This window comes from Chrysemys picta, chromosome 5 (genome assembly GCF_011386835.1).
Source record: "Chrysemys picta bellii isolate R12L10 chromosome 5, ASM1138683v2, whole genome shotgun sequence".
Taxonomy (NCBI): Eukaryota; Metazoa; Chordata; order Testudines; family Emydidae; genus Chrysemys; species Chrysemys picta.
This window is the reverse complement of record NC_088795.1, coordinates 98,917,203-98,938,464: the sequence shown is the minus strand read 5'-3', so window position 1 is coordinate 98,938,464 and position 21,262 is coordinate 98,917,203. Positions and strand designations below refer to the sequence as shown.

The window sequence follows — 21,262 nt, the reverse complement described above, 5'->3', positions numbered from 1 at the left end:
CACACAGGTGCAGGGAACAAGAGCTCATTGCAGGATTGGGGCTTAAATTTGTAACGCACTTTGGGATGAAATGCAGTTCATGATTGTTCATTAACATGTTACCTTTCTCTATATTGCATTTATGATGCACTGATGGTAAACTTTAAGCACAGGAAGCAGCAAACTTCGGCTCTGAAAACCTCAGGATGTTTTCCGTCCTGATGTGTTGCCCTCACAAAGGTGGGAATTCAGACCCTTCCACTGGCTATTCTCTCTGTGATTAATTAGTTACCACTCAGCTGTCTGATCTGATGTGGGTTCACCCTCCCATAAAAGTCTTTCCCTGAATGTCTCTCTGATAGCTAATCCTTTTAACCAGGGGAAAACAAGCAGCTGCAATGTTCTTTTGGCCATTTTGCATCTCATTGCTGTAGGCTGCACCTTCCTCCTTTGAAGCTGGTAAAATGTTTTGTTTGTTTTACCTCATCCTCTCATACTTTCCTCTCATTTTCCTTTTCTCGTTCCTAAGGAGGGGGCATATCTCCCTGTAATTTTGGGGGAATTTTTTTTTGTCTTTTCTTCTTGTGACCAGCCAGGTGCTAATGGCTTATGAGAAATAAACAAGAAATTAAGTCTGTTCAGATTTTATATTCTTAATGAATTAGGTTTTTGAAAGCTAACTTGAACTGCATGATCCCAGGCTGGTACAGCCCCAAACGGTTTCCCATGACAGTTTTTCTTAAAGGGCCTTCAGCTTCCTCATTCTACCACAAATTAATATATTGCAATATTTGGCCCTATGTAATTCCCATTAAAGTCAATGAGAAGCCATCCCACTGAGAGCTGAATCAGTGAGCACTAATGGTTGTGCGTCTGTATTTGTAAAACTATTAAGATCAAAAGGGATGAAAGAAAAACTATTGCAAATACAAAATAATGTTATTCTATAAACACTGTTTATAAGCAAAGAGGAAAACATAACTGTTTACAGATAATATATTGCTAGTGTAATACATGTAGCCAAGATGTACTCAGAAAGACATTCATTATTCATCCAGAAAAGTTCTAGCTATGAAATTATTTAGTGATGCAAAATTTGTCAGAAATAAAATGAATGTTAGATCAGTGATGGCCAAATGCCATTCATGCAGTTCTATAAAGTGGCTCACCTCTGCCATCACCTCTAATACAAAGGATCCTTCTGCATAGACCACAGCTGCCTGCACACAGTGCACCATCTTAAATAGTCTTGGTGGGTCACACCTTTGTTCCTTTGTATAAAAGATGAGAAGAAGTGGGAGGCTACAGTCTCATCATTTTATGCAAGTTACATATAGACCTTGGTCAACTTACCATTGAAGCCCTCTGTGAAACAAACTTTGGGTGTCTCTAAGTTAAAGCAGGCACAGATATGTGCCCCAGAACTGGAGATTAGAATAGTCATTTTCACATCTTATTCTTTTTACAATCTTTCATTTTCCTTCTCCTCTCAAAATGAACTGGCTGTAGCCTTATCACTGGGTTACTCTACATGCTGAAGGAACCAATGACTTAGATATGACACCGAATTCAACTAAATATAACACTAAATATGAATGAGCCACATAACTAAAATTCTGGAAGAACCTGCATTTTAACAAAATACCAAATGTACTGTCTCAAACTTCCCAGAAGTCCACTGGACAAAAAATGTATAGAAGACAGTGATCCTATCTTCTCTAGTCTGGCTTGTTTGTAGAATTTTACATTTACTTAAAGGAATAGTACCAAAATTTGACTCCTCTAAAACTTTTATAATTACACTTTTTGCATGCCAACAGATTGTAGAACAAATCTATCAGGCCTCAACAACTAGAGCTTTTACCATCTTAAATCCCAATTAATTAATTTGGCAAGCAGAACAACAACAAACTCAGGATGTTATGTTTGGCAGGGTTGCCGGAGTGTGTCTACGCACGTGCACACACAACCACACACACACCCCTCCTGGAAAGCTGCTATCCTAATAAATGCTACACTAGGAATTCATCACATTGTCCACTCAACTCCATCTGGGATTTTTAGAGTATTCCATGCCTTATTTTTGAGACTAGGATTTTATCTTTATTAAGAAAGAATGTAGATAAATAGGCAAGTTTTGGGGGGCAGGAATATAAAATATGGGTTTGCCAGCCTTAATAGTATCCTTGTAAAATTCTAGGCTTGTACATCAGATTTATTTGAAAGCAGTAATCCTGGGTACTTCTTATGATAGAATTTCTACATTTAATTTTTTTAACCTAAGAATTCTACAGTTTTCCACTAAATGTTCTCTCTGTTTATCTTCATGTTCATTAGGATCCTGTATGTTTAAGCATGTGACTAGTCACATTGACTTCAATGGAACAGCTCATGGATTTAAAGTTACTCACGTGCTTCGATACCTTGCTGGATCAAAGCCTAACTGCTTATTACACCCCAGAAGACTGACATCGCAATAACCTCCATGCAACACCAATTAAAAATATCAGAAAGAGTTCAACTAGTGTACACAGCTAGGTCTCTTTGGCTGCCCTGAAGATCATCCTTGGTAATTCAGGGTTTGTTTATTAAAATTTCTTTGCATTAAATGCAAATATCAGAGAATTTGAGCCTACAGCGGTTCATCACCACAACCTAACTTGTGAAGACGATTCCATGTTTTCTTACTTAACCTAACTTCACCACCTCCAGTTCGTACCTTCGCAGTGCAACTGGGTCCTTGTTAGTTTAAAAAGAGTTTCACTAGGCATATGAATCCTTCTGTTTCTGCTCATGTAAGAAAGCTGCTGACATTAGAAGTTATTCTATTTACCTTAAATGATTTAAAAAAAAAAACTAAAAAGAAACAATTCTGACTCCTGCAAAACTCCGACATCTGGACAGAATACAGTTGCTTTGAAAGGTGTCCAAAAAATTGTATACATTACTTCACTTAGTAGATGCAGTATTATTTGCATTTAACAGAGTTCTTTAAGTATCCACTACCAGCTGTTTGAGTTAAAACATTTCACAGCATAAAATATACTACTATTTAAGGCTAATGATCTTATCAAACAGGGCTGAGAATTCTACACAGTACCAATGACTATAGTTATAGCATGGATAATATGTAATTATAATATTAGTACAAGAATGGATCTCTTGCTGTTTTGAAGCCCTATCTGAGCAGACATGACGAGTCCCTCTATTCAACCTTATGGGATTGTACATGTATTCCTTACATTAGAAAGGAGGCGAGTACTTTTTCAATTAGGAATATCTTCTGTCTTATTATTCTATACTTAAATACTGTCAAATTCCTAGCAGAGAGTCAGTTGTACACTGATTTTCCCCCCACCCTCTGTGATTCAGGAGTGAAATACAGGCTCCCCTTACTGTGTAACTGATGCTTTTTCTCACTGATATGCAACCTATTTATTTTTAGGACCCAAGTCTTGTCATTTTGAGCAAACAAAACCTTGTGCTTCTTTAAAATAATGTCTAGTTCAGTTTTGAAGTTTCACAGTCATAATCCTATGTCTGAGTGCTGTGTCTAATATTCAGAACTGAAAAGAGTGATGTCTGTGACTTCTGTGGTTGACCTCCCAGTTCCTGTTGTATATTTTCCCTCTATTGGGCCTTTATTCGAAGGTGGTAAGGCATTGATGTGATAAGCTTTCGCAAACAATAGGAAGAAAACTCAGAACAGAATGGGCCAGATCCATCTCTGTGTAACTCCACTGACCTCAGGCAACCAGGTGATACCAGTGAAATTTTATCAAGGATGTGTTTGGCCTACTGAGTCTGTCAAATTAATTTTCTCCTGGGTTTTACTGCCCACTCTTGTCCCTGAGGTTTTGAAGAGAGTGGAGTGTACTTTGCTCCTGTCCTTGTCTCTCTCACTCTCAGGTGTACCAAATTTTAATATTTCAGTTTCTGGCTGAGTATCATAACATACACAGGCTTGAGGCTTACCTGGAATTTGAAACTTGGGTCGGACCCTAAGAGTGGGTAAAATGTGCCTCATGAAGACTCTGTTCTTTGCTCCCTACTTACTCCTCCTTGGTGTCACCATCTTGGATTTTATATCTGAATGGCATTGTTTGAATAGCTTTGACACAGGCAGATCTCTTTCAACCACCAATATGTTAAAGTCTGTACTTCAGCTGCTCCTTTCCAGTTTCCCTTTATCTCCTTTCTTCATTTGTCTATCTATGATTTTTCTTTCTTTATTGTGCTTTTATATAACATTTACACTCATAGGTATGTTTATAGATAAATGGTACAATATTGCTTTGACAAAGGCTCTCCCTACTTGTGTACTCATATTATGCTGTATGTACAAAATTGGCCTCTATCATTTATTTCCATCACTGACCTCCAACTCATCTATCCATCCCTCCTTCTATCCATCTCTCCATCCTCTTGTATGGCCTCCATCATCATAATACCTGAGCACCAATCCCAGACACTGGACCTACATTTTGATATATTTTAAAAACATGTATGGAACCATACACATCTTCTATAATCTTTCACTATTATAACCCTGGTTTGCCCCACAGTACTCTGTTTGTTGTGATTCCTTGCTGTATTATGCATAACTACCAAGCACAGTGTTTAGTACTATGTGTAGTCCCACTGAACTCATAGTAGTAAGCACTCATGATACCAAGTAGTAACATTGAGGAGTACTTGCGGCAATAAGATCTATGCCCAGAAAAATGTGCATACATGCTTTACACTCTGAGTAGTCCCAGTGAAGTAAATGTAAAGATGAACATGTGTGTAAGTCCTTGCAAAATTGGGGCCTTGTATTGAAATTTCTTTGGGCCAGCACCTTCCATTTTGGGGGTACATGTGGCTAAGTATAGGGGTGGCGTGAGCACTCTCTGAGGCTTTAGAAAGGGGAGAGCTGCACTGTACAGGAGCTGCCAGTGAGTGATTCTAGGAGAAAGCTGTTACAAATATGTCAAAAATCAGATTAAAAAGAATACAGTCTCGATGTATCACAGAAGGTTTATATGACAACTTGAAGCTGAGAATTTGGGTAGAATTTAAACTAAAGTCATCAGTTCAGAAAAGCTTAATATGATCCCAGTCCAGGTAATGCTTCTGGGGCTGTTCATCATTTTCTTATGAGCACAGAAAGTACTTTGAGGGAAGGGGGTCCAAGCATGATACACGCTTTCATCAGCAACAATAATAAAAAGACCTCACTGCTATGATGCTGCTGTTTTTGTCTCATTGCCTTGCACACTCTTTGTGGGTAGGCAGGAAGGGCTGGGATAATGAATGTTTTTTAAAGCCCTTTGAAAAGAATGAAAAACCACTTAATGCTTTGCATCTGCAGAATATGGCTTCCTCCATTCAACAACAGAAAAGGTTTCGGTTTGAGTTATGTAGTTTCATTTCTAAGACACACCTTCCTCAGATGACCTCTCTCATATCTGTTCTTATAAAGTGTCAGACTTTATTCATTCCAATCATTGAACATTGATGGGAGGTTTCTAACCGTGTCTTTTTTCTTTCTTTCCCTTCCTCACAAATTAATGACTGGGAGACTCATTGCAACTCACTGAATTTTACAATTGAGTGAGAAAACAAATATATATAATATAAAAGCCAGGATAGTTTATCCTAAAATATTTTAATTTACTTGGTCAGTTGCAGGTTAGTTTTAATTATGACTGATATTATATACTATGGTATGTGAACAAATTTCTGGTGTTTATTTTGTAAGTCTTATTAATATGAGACCTCACTATAGTCTATTGGCTAAAAAGTGGAGAGAAACCACACATTTTATGTATGTCTGTGTAAATTAGAACATGTGGTGGTTTAGTAATGTGAGGATTTTCGAGGCTCTGCATTATTTAGGCTGGGGAAGGTCCTGAGCCATCAAATTCAGATAAGAACTCCCCAGAGTTCAGAGGTATTCAGATCTTGGCTTTCAGTTGGGTCCATTTGTAATTTAAATGTAGTATTTAACCATATTATTATTTCTTGAGTAGCTGGCTAATTGTATCCATCCAGCTTATACAGTGTCCTCTGCTCATTGCAGCATCTGACTTTCAAATACATAATAGCAAAGTGCACAGAAAATATTCCTAGTCAAAGAACACAAAGGAAGAAAAATAAGAGGAATATCTTACCTCTCTATGCAAGCAATTCTCATTGACATCATTGGGAACTGCACATAATATTGTAGGCAATATTGTAGGTAATTAAAGGTGCTTCATTTAATAGAAACTGCATTTCATTTTGAGCAGTGATTTAAGAGTTCTTTTAGTTTGTTCAGGTTATTATTTTAGCAAAAGTGAAATTGGAGGTCAGAATGTAACATTTGGAAATGTGCAGGTTTTAAATTATGTAGTTTATTTAAATCTTCACTTTCTGAGGTTTGCTCTTTAATAGCTCCATTAGCCTCAATGTAGAGAGCAAGTCCCATTGTAGTACAGCCTGTTGTGACACAAATATACTTACAGTTCTAGAGACGAAAGGGAAAAAATTCCCTTCAGTAATGTATTGTTGCCATAAGAGGAAAAAAGAGCTCCCTCCCCCCCCCCCCCCGTAAAAGTATTTTTGTGTTAAGTCTAAAATAAGTGAACTGATTAAATATTGTCAGCAATTGAGCCATGGGCAGTCTAGCCTAGCAGTTGGAGCAAGAATCAGGCCTCCCAGTTTGAGCTGAATCCAGATGGGGTGGGTCCAGGAGCGATGCCAAGGGTCATAGCCAGGAGTGAGAGGCCATAGCCTAAGCTGAAGAGTTAGCTGGAGTTGTAGGCAGAAGGTGGAGCTGAGGGTCTGAGCCAGAAGTCAGAGATCAGGAAGGAGCTGGGGGTGGGAGCTGGTATAGCCTGGGGCTGAAGCAAGAGCAAGGCTAGCAATAGTGGAGGCTGGGACAGGACCAAGCACAGCAGCAGGCTAGAATGCATTGAGCAGCCACTGGACGGCTACTGAGCTTACGTATCAGCCTGCATACTTCTGTGCTCAATCAGCAACTTCTATCAGAGCTCACTGGGTTGTCCAGAGACTGGCTCTACTGCTGGCTGGCCCCTGACAAACATAGACACTTTTTAGATTGTTCATCATGAATTAACGGCGTGACCCTGTAACCTTGTTCATGTAACCCTGTCCAAGCACAACCTAGCGCCATGTTCATCACATTCATTTGTGTCCTGTCTGACTTCCAGACTGTAAGCTTCTTGGAGCAGGGACCTTTTCTACTGACCGTTTGGCGTGGTGTCCGACCTTTCAGTGTGGTATACATGGAGATATCTGTTTTGATCACTGAGACGTGTGGGAAGATACTAAAATCAACATTTCAATAGAACATGCAGGAGTACTTTCAAAAGCTGCAGTGAAACTCCTCTTTTAGTCCTAGGCTCAAAGTGTTTGCAGTTTCCATTTCAAGTCACGTGAAAAAATAATAATTATTAAACAGCAGTGTTAAGTTTCGCCATCCCTGTTCTTAAATAAAAAGATTGCATGGAGAGACAGAAAGACAGACGGAGACACACACACAAAGGAGAGGGGAGCGAGCAGTTCTGTCATATCAGATAGATTTACTACTAAATATCTTAGTTATTATGTAGGATCAGGAAGAATATATACAAAATTTAATCTACACTATCTTCTTGATTGCACAGCAATTGCAGTACAAGAACACTAGAATGAATAACAGTCACTGGAATGAACAGTAGAATCGCAATAGAATATTGGAAGCCCCAAACTTTGCCCAGCAGAGAGCGGACTGACAATTTGCCACAATCTCAAAGAACACACACAATTTACAAAGATTGTGGCTGACAGAAGTGCAAGGGGCAGACACAATTGCAGTTCCTGAGCCAATTAGGAGGTCTGGTTATTTGGTGGTCATGCGGGCACAAATACTTAGTCTGACTTATTAAAATGCCCCTGCCAGAAACCTCTGGGAAAGCAAGCCACATTGCAAATGGGGTGGGAGCACAGGGCTGGATTATTTTCTAGAGCCTGATATAAAATGGCTGCAACAGGATTTAGGATCTGGGCCAAGAGTCTACATTGTGGTTTATGATTTATGCTATACTGTGGGCTGTCTCTCATTAGGAATTTTGTAACTCATTCTGGGATCCAGTTTGTGTGAAAAACATTATACAAAATTAAACTATATTATAATGTTATCACAATAGTGAGTTGCACTGAAGTTAGGAGGCTTAGCAAAGAGAGGATCAGATTCTGATTTCAGTTTACATAAGTATAAGTCCAAAATAACTCCATTGACTTCAGTAGAATTATTTTGGATTTTAACTGGTGTAACTTAGAGCAGAATTTGTCCCAGGTCTTCAGTTAACAATATTGTTCTTACAGTAGCTATAGCTCATTTTCTTTTCTCTGTGAGATGGCCTATCAAATTGCCATTCACTGTAAAGATTCAATTGTTTCCATTTCTTTTTAGTTTTTGTATTGGCCACTATTAATACTTTAAATATGGCCTAAATATTCAAAGACGTACATACATGTGCCACTTTAGGAGTGCAAATCCCTGACACATGCAAGCAAGGGTTTTTTTATGCATGAATGCTTGTGTCCCAATTTCAATGCACACATCAAACACTGAGCAAAAGTAAACATGCACATCTTTAATTGGCACTGTTTTGTCTTGATGCTCATAGCATCACATTAAAATTTTATTTTAAAAAATAAAACGTTTATCTAATTCATAAAAACATTTGTATACTAATGTAGCTTCTTGATGGTTAGTTTCTTCAAACTCAACATACTTCTTCCAAATAAATACTGCTCTTTCCTTGTCCCTTTGAAAACATCCCCTTTCACCCTAAAGAAGCTATAATGTCCTATGCCAATAAAACACACACACAGTAAATTAGCAAAACCAACCAAACAAAAAGAATAAATGTTAATTCCATAGCAAACGCTAAAGGGTCCATTTCTGTTCCAGTTGAAATCAATAGCAGTTCTGCTAATCACTTCAGTAGGTGCAAGATCATGCCCAGTATATTTTTTTAGGAGGGAGAGAGAGCGAGGATTTGTCATTGCTGCTGTTTTTTGGATTTGGCAACTGTGATTAGAATTTGGACTTTGCTCTTTATCATCCAATCCCTAAGAAGTGTGTTCTAAGGGAATATCACCATTTTCCAAAATAACTCAAGAGACTGGATCCAGTTTGAAGTGACCATTGATCACAAGTATGTCCGATTCAATTATGAGTAGAAATCTTCCTCTTTCAATATCAATTTCCATGGAAACTTGAAGTGCAATGCTTGCTGCTCAGAAAAGTGATACTGTAAAAATGGCATTGTGGGCTCCATTTAATTTTAAGTTTTTTGGTTTATCAATGATTTCTGTATCACATGAGCTCAGTTTAAAATTTAAAAAAAAATTTCTAATTGCCAGTCCTGCAAACAACCTAAGCTTTGAGAATCGAGCTGGATTCTTTCCAATTCATACACTATCACCCACAGTAAAGGTTTGCAGGCCAAATTATGATCTCAATGATACCTGTGCAGTTCCACTGCTTGCAGTGGTATTTGACTGGTATTACCTCTGATACAGCAATCACAATTAATTTTTTTTCAAATGCCTTAGTTAAAAAGTGTCACAACCATATTTGCAGTAATCCCTAAAATGGGACAAGAAAGTACAGGGAAAAGTTAAAAATACTTTGATATTGTTATCTAGGGAATAAAGCATATCCTGAAGTAACATTCTCTATTTATCCAAGGCAAAATTAGAAAAGCTTTAAGAGCAACCACTGTATGACAGCAAACTATGGACAGCAGCTTTTGCTTGTGGACCTTTTAACTATTATGGCCTCTTTCAATTGAAATGTGTATCTATTTGATGGTGTTTCTTTGCATTCCTGCACAGGCATTTGGGAACAAGATTCATAGGTATACAGTGTTGGGAATCCCACCAAAGTCGGTTTTTTGAAATGTAAACAGGACTGAAAGACTGAACAAATTTTGTCAACAGTCTTATCCCTTCTATTTAATCCATTAATTCTTCCTTCTGGTGACCTGCTAGAACTCTACCATCACATGACAACAGGTGAGATAACGTTGCTCTCTTTTGTTTCAGATTTTTAAGATTGTAACCAAAAGTTCTTAAACTGAATCAGCCTAATTTATAGTCTGGCATTGACAGAAAATTATTTGCATGCAAATACAAGACTCATATTTACTATGAGATCTAGAAATGAAAGTCACTGGTGGTGCCCTGGATTGTTTTTAATACAAGGGTAGCTTTTCTATGTAATAGCTGAAGGACTAGGGTGCTGGTTTTACCCAGACTTTACATTTCTGAAGGCCTGTTTCATTTATTTACAGCTCAGTGTTGTGGGATTTCAGATACCTTGTTTTCCAGTAATTGTCTCCCTATTTTGCAGGAGCTGTGACCACTGCACTCTGTACTAGGTTTTTAGTGGCCCTATGCAGCATGATACATCAACATCACATTTGGTTTAAGCAACTTTTAATATACTTCAAGGGCTGTTAAACTTTAATAGCATCCAGCAGCAATGGCTATCTACTAAATCTAGCTACTCTCTAGCATGTGAGTACAGTAAGCAACACACAGATTTATAGAGTGTTCCCTTACATCAGAGAGGTATTAAAGCAAAACTGCATAGGATGTTGTGCTGAGATTGACTTAGTAGGAGAAAAGCTGAAGCAACAGATGCTGTAGCATTTTTTCCCCTCTAAAGAAATAACAGATTTTCCTTTCTAGTGATATATTTTCCCTATTTTATCTCCCCTCTTTGGATTCAGAACATATTGTAGATAATCATAGAATTTTACCTATCACACATTTAATATTTATTACACATCAAGCTATTATTGAAAACTCACCTCTTGTGATTACCTGAGAACAAACTGGGAAATCATGGGGCTGGGGTGGTTCGGTCATTATTAAGGTTATATCTCAAAGCATGTTAGAATTATCAAATTATACCATTACAGAAGGAGGACATATTACCATTTGGTTGAATCAGTTTATATCATGTGATATATTTTTTCTACCTATAATATTCGTAGAGCAGTTCTTTGAAACTACTCAGCTTCACTTCTGTCTTTTCTGTGGATAATATTAGAAAATAATTATAAATCTCATTTGTCTATGTCTTGGAACTTGGACAGCACAGGGAAAAAAAGAATCCTGAAAAAGTTTGTCATGTTGCCTCTTTTAGCAAAACTAGATTCAACATTTGGCATGTCTTTTAACAGAGTGAGTCACTAACCACATCCCTGTTTCAATCACTGGATTACACATTTTATTTTAGAAGCCTTGACTCTTGTTCTAACCCTTTGGTTACAGGACAAGCTGAGTCCAGTTGGTTTTAATTCATTAGAAAACCTCAACCATATGAAGATCATTACTTATATAATTCATATGAATTTTACTTCTGCAGTTAAAAAAAAACCCAAAAGCAAATAGACATTGATCAATCGATGCCTTAGATTACAGTGTGTAACTGAATTATATTTGACAAAAACAAACTATAAAGAGAAATGCTAGTTACTGTTTTGATTTTCAAGTTCTGCCATGTAAACCATTAGCAACCTTTACAGTCAAACACCATTGCCCTTCTTTAATTTCTAACTCAAGAAAAATTAAAGTATGAAACAGTACCTGCCAAGTACCTGGTGTGCTCTTGTGCTCTCTCACTCTCTCTCCCCTCCCACAGGCAGCTTGGCAATGGAATGCCCTTCAAATCCATGGCTGACTGCTTTTGGTAAATGTTTTACGAGACACTAAGCAACCTTCTGTCCCACCCTCCATGCAAACACCATTGCGAGAACACGCTATCATGGTCACAAAGACACATATATGCAGTACAAGGCAGTGCAAATGCAGCAAAGAAACCCTGTTTTGACTCCCTCTTCCCCCGAAATAAAAAAAATCCCTAATATTAAAGAGGGATATGAGAGAAGGATGCCAGGGGGAAAGCCTACATCAGCAGGACTATTAATAAATATTTTTCAAGGAGTAAATCATGATAACCTTTTTCTCTATTGTTCTAATCTGCAAGCAAGCCTAGGCGTGTCTAACAGGAAAACTGACTAACAGTTAATAAAATGGAGTATACAGTTTCTAAATAATTCTTCAGCACAGAGGAACAGTCATCCCAATGACAGTTACAACTTAAAAAAAAAAAAAAAAACATGACCAGCCCTACTGTGCTCTGAAATCACATAGTAAAATTATGTGAACAGAACCAAATCACAGTGACAAGCAAAATGAATGTAAAAGGAACTTCTCAACAAGGTGCTTTCCTAATAAGAAAGCCTGCCCACTTTTCAACTTCCCTGAACTTACCCAAAGTTAAAATTCTACTAGTCCCAAACCAGAGTTTTTGCATTCCATTCAAGTTAACAATTACAAATGGAGGACAGCAGAAACCAGCTGGCATTAAAACAGTGAACACTGACTTGACAAAGTACCACCACTAGTCCCAAAAGAGGAGAGGTCAGTGAACTAACTTGAAAATGACAGAGAGCATTTAAACAAATTACTGAATCATACACAACAGCGCAATAAAATAGAACCCTCACTAACTCCTGATACACAGACACATGCACACGAACCAACAAAAAATCTTTCTTTCCCCATCAGTATTTTGAGACAGTATATTGTCTGCCGTGTTCTATCCTGTTTTGGATAAATTTGATTTATTTTGTCTAATTTGATTTCTTTAAGGTTCCTAAATTGTACTAATATATATAATCAATCACTTGATACATACATCCACGCTGTCTGTAACAATCTGTTTGGCGGCTTGTTTTTCATAATGTATACATGACGGTAATGAGTATTTCAGTGTTCTGGATTTTATGTAGAGTGTGGATTTTGCACTATGTAAGTCAGATCCTCAGCTCCTGTGAATCGGAGAAGGTCCATTACCTTCAGTGGACCTATGCTAATTTAGATCAGCTAAGGATCTGGTTAGGTTGGTAGGTTAATTCTAATGGAAAAATTAATCCCAACTCTACTTTTGATTTTTCTCTGTCTTCTAGGTCCTCCTACAGGTACCTTTATTCAATCCACTGAATTGTTCTGCCAATGGATCAGTAGGAGCATGACTAATGCACAGAACAGTATCTGACACACATGATCGCATATGAATTTGTTAGCATTCCAGTCGGCAACCAGACTTTGAGTAGACTCATCCTGATGTGTCACAGAAAGGGAGAATAGTTTCCTGGTCCATCTTCTGTAGTCAGTTGTAAATTAGAGGGGCAAATGTACAACCTAGGAAGCTTTCTATATTCGTATATGAAGAATGAGCCATGCTGGCTGCACTAAGTGAGTTGTGCAAGTGGTAGCAATATCACCAGCAGCAATGAAGAGGCTCACTGAGCGTGTTGCAGATGGTAAAGCACAGGCAACATCTTAGTTCTCAATACAACAAAGGGGGTTCCTGACACATAGAGTATAGATAATTTTTCATCATGATGCTATTCTTATGCTAATATAAAGACAAATTGCTATTTTTTGGATAATCCAATCCCAGTTCAGGGTGGAGTAATGAGAAAAGGGCAATGGGCAGGTGAACAGTTCACATACCTGGGCTGATGCTGAAGTTTGCACGTGCAACTGCATCCAACCCCAGAAAACACATGTAAAGACTGGAGGTCAGTGACATTTATTAGGCAGCCCCTGAAGACAAGGAGAAGGACTGAGAGGCCAGCTGGGAGGAGAGAGGATTGGTCAGTTGCTCGCTAGAGCTGGATGAAATTTTTCAACCAACATTTTTTTGGAGAAAATGCAGATTTGGGGGTCAGTGAAACAATTTAGCAAATTTATGTCAATTTTGCCAAATTGTTTTCATCAAAAAACAAACAATACATTTTGAAAAAATAGAAGCATTTAATTATTTTTATTCAAAATGACTTTTCATTTGGAAATGTCCCTTAATTTTATTTTAAACATTAAAAACATGCTTGAAATCAAAGCACAAGATGTTTGGTTTGACCTAAAATGATTTTTTTGACTTCTCGATTTGCCAGAAACAGTGAAAATTTTCATTTATTGGTTGACCCCAATTTTTTTTTTTAAATGACCAGTGAACTGAAAAGTCACTTGCCCAGCCCTACTGTTGGCACTCCTGTGTGCCACAAAGATAGAACATGGGGTGATCTGGGAATAGATGAGAGTTGGGGCTCCTGTTTGCCTTTTGTGGTCACAGAACTTAAGTCTGCATGTGAATCTACAGGGGCTGGTTCACTGCCAATCCCTCCAAGCAAACGGAGCTTGGTTTGTAACTGAACCCTGTACTATTTGCACAGCCCTGCCCATAGGTAAATGAGCCTAGATAGTTCTCAGAAACAGTCAGTGTGGTAGCAGTTGCTAGGAACACTGTAGAAATTATATTTTATTTGTTTCACTCACTCCTGATGGTCCCAAAAGACTTCCCATTACATAACCTGTCCTTTGCCTGGAAGTTGGAGAAAGAGAGGATTCTGATGAGCTTCTCTCAGCATTTTGTATTTAAGAATGTCATTCCAGCAGCCCATGTCCATACAGGATGGGAGTCAGGTATTAATGTGGTCCTTGACATCTGCAGACAATTCATATTTAATTCAGTTCATATCAACTGGTGACTGTGGTGATGCCATGGGATTCTCTACAAAAATGTGCAGTGCTTAGTGTGTGGGCCCTGTTAAATCCCAATCATCATCTCGGATTCTCTCCTGACAGCAAGGCACCTCACAGCTGCTTTAAAACATTTGCTTTCCTTTCTGTCAGGAAGCGTGGTCTTTTGACTAAAGCATAGGATGGGGATTCAGGAGACCTGGGATCTATTGCCAGCTCTGCAACAGGCTTCCTGTGTAACAGTGGACAAGTCACGTAAACCTCTCCCTGTCTCAGTTTTGCCATCTGTAACTCATACAGGTGTTGTGAACTTTAATTCATTATAGATAAAGAGCATTGGAATCCTCATAAGAGAGGAGCTATGTATATGCAAATTCTTCTTCTTCTACAGAAAAGCTTATTTGATCATGGGCAATGACCAAAGTAGTCTTAGCCACGTGGAGTCTGTACAGGACTTGTGGCAAGTTCGATAGGACACACAAGTTTGCCAGAGTTTTAAAGTCACAAGTCTACATTTTTCCTTTTAAAATGTGCTACGGACTCTGGAGTCTGTGGCCTATTAATAGAGCTGGGCAGGAAACAGTTTTTAAGATGTCTTCCCACCTCCTCTTCCCAATTCCACATGGGGATGAATCATAGAACTGGAAGGGCCCTCGAGAGGTCATCCAGTCCAGTCCCCTGCACTCATGGCAGGACTAAGTATTATCTAGACCATTCCTGACAGGTGTTTGTCTAACCTGCTCTTAAAAATCTCCAATGACAGAGATTCCACCACCTCTCTAGGCAATTTATTCCAGTGATTAACTACCCTGACAGTTAGCAAGTTTTTCCTAATGTCCAACCTAAACGGCCATTGCTGCATTTTAAACCCATTGCTTCTTGTCCTATCCTCAGAGGTTAAAGAGAATAATTTTTCTCATTCCTCCTTGTAACAACCTTTTATGTACTTGAAAACTGTTTAGGTGTCCCCCCACAGTCCTCTTTTCTCCAGACTAAACAAAACCCAATTTTTTTCAATCTTTCCTCCCAGCTTGGTATTGTCCATAAACTTTATAAGAGTACTCTCTATGCCATTATCTAAATCATTGATGAAGATATTGAACAGAACCCCACCCAGAACTGATCCCTGTGGGACCCCATTCGTTATGCCCTTTCAGCTTGACTGTGAACAACTGATAACTAGTCTCTGGGAATGGTTTTCCAACCAGTTATGCATCCACCTTTTAGTAGCTGCATCTAGGTTGTATTTCCCTAGTTTGTTTATGAGGGTCATGTGAGACAGTGTCAAAAGCCTTATTAAAGTCAAGATGTACCACATCTACCACTTCCCCCCTAAACACAAGGCTTGTTACCCTGTCAAAAAAAAAACTATTAGATTGGTTTGACACGATTTATTCTTGACAAATCTATGCTGTTACTTATCACCTTATTATCTTCTAGGTGTCTTCAAACTGATTGCTTAATTATTTGCTCCATTATGTTTCTGGGTACTGAAGTTAAGCTGACTGGTCTGTAATTCCCTGAGTTGTTCTTAATTCCCTTTTTATAGATTGGCACTATATTTGACCTTTTCCAGTCCTCTGGAATCTCACCCGTCTTCCATGACTTTTCAAACATAATCACTAATGGCTCAGATATATCCTCAGTCAGCGCCTTAAGTATTCTAGGATGCATTTCATCAGGCCCTGGTGACTTGAAGACATCTAACTTGTCTAAGTAATTTATAACTTGTTCTTTGAAATTATGAGGGAGAGTCACCCCAGATTAGCTAACAGCCAAGTGCAGGATTAACCCCCAGGTCTTGGCTATTCTGGGGTGTGTTTCTCAGTCTCTCCTGCTGAATATTTAATTATTTATACAAAATGAAACAGCTTCATTGGGTCAGAGAGAAAGAAACTGATTTTATAGCCCAGTGGTTAGGCATTCACCTAGGATGTGAGAGATGCATGGACTTTATCTTCTGTTTTGACCAGAAATTCCATCCTGGACCCAAGATCCAGTCCCAAGAAAAGTTTTGTCAAAACTGATAATGGTTCTGTGAATAGTTTCAGTTTTTGATGAATCAGCATTTCCCACCCGCCACCCCTCCAAAAAATGTTGTTGTTGTTGTTTTTAATTTCTGACCAGTTCTACTTATTAACGTAAATTAAATCTAAATTTTCTAATCCTTTAGACCATCTCAGTATCTCTTATGTAATGACACTGCTGGCTGGATCAGAATCAGGGATTGCTCTTGAGGTAAAAGCATGAGACTCTGCTGCTTGAGCTAAAGGACCAGGTTGATCTTAGTTTGTGTGCTACTGTAGACCAGGCCAGTATTCAGCAGCTGTTATAGAAAGAATGGCCAAAACCTCATGTTCCCCAGTTGTTCATACACACTCTCTGTAATAATGTTGAGCCTGTCAAGTCGCCAAATTTTTGTTCAGTCATCACGATTGGTAGAGGTCTGGGTGACACACTGCATTTTATAGTCCTATCACTATAATGCCACACAACACAAACCACTTTTTCATACTTTATATGAGGAGATATAGTGTGAACTAAATAACTTATTGTTAATTAACAAGTTCAGTTGATACACAAGTGATAAAGTATCTCTCCTATTTGTGTGGAGCTACAGCTTTGTGAAACTCAGTGTTTTTCATTCATATGGGTTTGTGCAAATTTTTTCTCTAATTTCCAAGGAATTAACTCCAAACCTCACAGCAAAACTCAACCAAAACCATTGAGTTTCACCTGCTTTTGGAATGAAGCAGTAAGAATACTTAGCACTTAAACATTTCAAAGCATAGTACAAACATAAACTTATGAGGTAAATAACCCTGCAAAGCACTGTCAGAAGATAAATGTTAATACATTCATTTTGAAGATGAGGAAAACATTGAGGTAAAGTGATTTGACGTGGCAAGACAATGCCAGAGATGGACTTTGTTTCTCACAGTTTTGGCACACATCTATAAACAGGGTCACATTCTCTCCAAACTATTTGTAAGGATTGATAAACCTGGACTGAGTTTCATTTCTCCTCTTTTTCTGTTTCCAAACAGAAGTTTTTCACAGCTCTGCAACATTCAGTGTGACCCAAACACTTCTCAGGCAGTTCAGCCCATCTCTGCATCATCTATTCCAAAGTTCCCCATATCGTGCTTACACAGATAACCAAGGGCAAGTTTTTGATTAACGTATCAGTGACAGAAGAAACTGTGACCCACAGAAACTTGGCATTTCACTCTCTTCTCAGAGTCCAACCTTTGTCACAGAGCATAGTTTTCAAGGGCAATTATAACACTTGACTATTTGCTTACTGGAAATGGAAGAGATGTTGTGTCATACAGCATTCTGGCTGTAAAGTCAAATGTTAACTTAGGACAGAAAATGTATATCCTCAGATTGGTTTGGAGGCAAGAGAAAGGTGTACATTTCAGAAATGGAAAAAGCACCTAAAAATCCATAATGCTTTTGGAAGAAGCATTATCAGTTAAATGTCAGTTACTCAGGAAATATTAATAGCCTCAACAACAACAAAATTAAAGTGTTGCAGATAAAATACGTGATTGGGTTCATTTCTATTTGCCATGAGTTTCTGCACTAGTTAGTAAATGATAAATAGTCTCACTTCATTCAGGGTATGTTTGTGTTTCATCCTTCATGGCAATATTCAGATCGATAAACAATGCACCAAGTACAGATAAATCCAGCATGGCAGCCAGGAGCAAGACCCTATGGCTGCTGTAGAAGCGTTAAAAGTTTTATGTTCATGATAAAGAGCTTACTGTATTAGAACAGTGAGCACTGCGGAGATAATGTGCTCAGACCCATCCCAGGAGAAAAGAGTGTTTTGAACTTTTCTGTAGTGGCCCCTCCAATAAATATCAGGGCAGAGTTGACAAACTCCAATGGTAACTTCATCCCACCCTCTTGAGCAGAAGGACTGGCAACGCTTGGAAGCTGTAAGGGAACTGGTGTAAAGGAGAAAGGATAATGGGCATCTATCCTTGAGGCTCCATGTGGGACCCTAAGCATCTCTACCACAAGGGGAAATAATAACAAAAACAAGCATCAAGAGCATACACTGGCAACTTGCTCCTTAGCAATGATCTGAAGATGGCGTTCACCAGGGTAGCATGTATTCTGCTTGTTACTTTAAGATAGTACTTTGTGCTTATTGAGATGTTATGGGCAAGGCTATACTGCAGTTGGGAGCAAGCCTCCCAGCCCAGGTAGGCCGAGTTGTGCTAGCAGGGCTCATGCTAGCACTCTAAAAATAGCTGTGTAGATGTCACAGTCCATCCGACCCCTTAAGCTTGAGACTGCAGGCTGCAATGTCTAAGCAGCTATTTTAAGTGTGAGCCCCGCTGGCTCACTCCCAGCTACAGTGTAGACATACTCTACCTACGTGGTCACCATAGGAGTTCAGCCACTGCAACATCTGTGCCTATTCTTTACTTTGGTTATAGCTTCAGGGTTTAGACAAAGAACTGTAGGTCCAGAACTAGTGCAAAATGAATCCTCCCCAGAGCAGAAAATGAGTTCTCCTATAAGCAATGTGAGTGCTTTTGGAGAAGGAGATAATAGCATGGCTGTTCACATAACTCCTCTATTGGTCGATCCACAGGCTGGCATCATTAGTGTTTTCACCAGGCAGGGTTTCTATCATCTGTGGCTGGAAGAGCATGCAATTTGGAAAAAAATTGTCCACAATCCATAGAAAAACTGAATGCTGATGGGAGGAAATACTTGCTGTTTGCAATTCTGTTTCCAGGAAGATTTTCTGTCTTTAAAGAGCTGACTAGCAAAAGATGGGTAAAAGAAGTATAAAATCCTGCAATAACAGCTTAGAGAACATCCCACACAAGATGGAATTTTAAAAAACAGATAAAATATTTGTCTGCTCACTTCTTTATTTGTTGCTTTTTATAAAAAAAAGTTTAGAAAGCAGATACGCACATTTCATTTAGAAGATCCAAAGATTTCTTGAAATGTCTAGATTTTATCTGCATTTTGTGGGAAAGTGCTACAATGGTGATTCAGCTCCGACTGCAGACAAGTATTTCAAAATACTTCCTTGTAGCTGTTCAGCTTGCTTCTACATGTGTTGCTGTATTGCACCATACCACATGGGGTCACATTTATAACAGTAAGCAACTGGAAAAGTTCAAGCAGGAAGCAAGCTACTTTAAAAAACAAACAAACCACGACCATACCCACACATCGCAAATCTATGCACAGTTTAAACTAGGCACCTAAGTCCAAAATGTAGATCCTCAAAACCCCCACTCAGCTGTTGCCTAACTTTGTAGGCACCTGAATTCCCAACACACCTCTGGACATTTGCAAAGCCACCTGAGTCCTGATGTCCTGGCACCTATCTCACACATATGCCCCAATGTGATCTTCAAACTAAGTGTTCCCTGCAGGGCCTGATCCAGTAGGTATGATCAGAGCACACCTACTGGATCAGAGTTGGCAGTGGTCCCTTATAGAGTTGAACCCACTACTTAGGCACTCACCCAGGATGTGACCCATGTTTAAATCCACTCTGTGCCTGATATGGAGCAGTAGCTCTCAGGTGAGTGTCCTAACCATTGGGCTATAGGATATTCTGGAGTAGGTGTCTCTCAGTCTCTTCTGTTGAAGCTGTTCCACTTGTATCCCTGCTCCACATCAGGCAGCGGGGGAATTTGAATCTCCCACATCCTGTGAGTACTCTAAAAACTGGGCTAATGGTTATAAGATAACCACCAACTCCTCCTCCTCTGTTTTATGCTGAGATGGGTGTCATCCTTTAAAATTCAGTATTTGTGCTCTATCTTGTTTATAAAATTAGTCATAGGACCCAAGCACTTTTTCAAGGTGGAAAAAAAAAAAAAACAGTGTTGCTACATTGACCTCCATGAAGCTATGCTTATTTACACCAGCTCAGCTTTTGGCCCATAGGATTTATATGTAATTGATTTTAGTCTAAATTTCCCACAGCTGCTTCTAGTTTTATACTTTTATACAGTAACTATGGAATATGGAGGACCAAACACTCAAATTATTAAGGGCCAGATTCCACAAATAGTGCCATTGATTTCAGAGGGACGAACCACAAAGTACTGTACTACTCATGGGAAGAAATGGTGATAGAGTCTTGCGGCATGTAGCTATGGTAATAGAGTTCAGAACCCCATAATCATTCATTTCCTTTGCAGTCTGCACCAAAATGGGCAATGTATATAGCAACATTTAGGGCACTTTATGTCAGAGGTAACGACAGCAACATACACTAGATAAGAATTTTCCCAACAAGAAGATTGTGGATGATCCAATTCTAACAGAAAATAGCCTTACAGTGGGATAAAAGAGAATATTGGGCCAGATTTTCACAAGAACTAGGCTCCCATTTTCAGCACCAAAACAAGTAACCAGATTTTCAAAAGAGCCAAGCACACTGGATGCTGAAATTTCTGGAAAATTTTGCTATACGCTTCTCAATGGGAGTTGCTGAGTGCTGAGCAATGCTGAAAATCTGAGTGATGCTAATATAGGACCAGAATATGATTGGTTTCTATGCCTGGTTTGGATGGCCCACATTAGGAGGACTTGAAGGACCACATGCCTGTGATTTTGCACTTAAGGAGCAACGAGGGGTGAATATTGTTCCATTGGGAGCTGGGGGCAGCAGCTGTAAATTACACTGTGG

The 21,262-nt window shown here is 38.8% G+C and overlaps 1 protein-coding gene across 6 annotated transcripts in view; it reads right to left on the bottom strand.

Moving 5' to 3' along the window:
• RBM47 (RNA binding motif protein 47) overlaps window positions 1–21,262 on the bottom strand; it is a 111,968-nt gene that overhangs the window by 50,998 nt on the left and 39,708 nt on the right. The window contains exon 1 of one of the 6 annotated variants that reach the window (XM_024106715.3): window positions 11,614–11,769. The exons of 4 other annotated variants lie outside the window; for them this stretch is intronic. Coding sequence is in view for 1 of the 2 variants with exons in the window: in XM_042843409.2 (XP_042699343.2) it covers window positions 11,625–11,701 (77 nt within the window). In the remaining variant the exon portion in view is untranslated. Of the gene's footprint in view, window positions 1–11,613; window positions 11,770–21,262 lie in introns of those variants that run through there. One more of the 6 variants, XM_042843409.2, reaches the window with a different exon arrangement.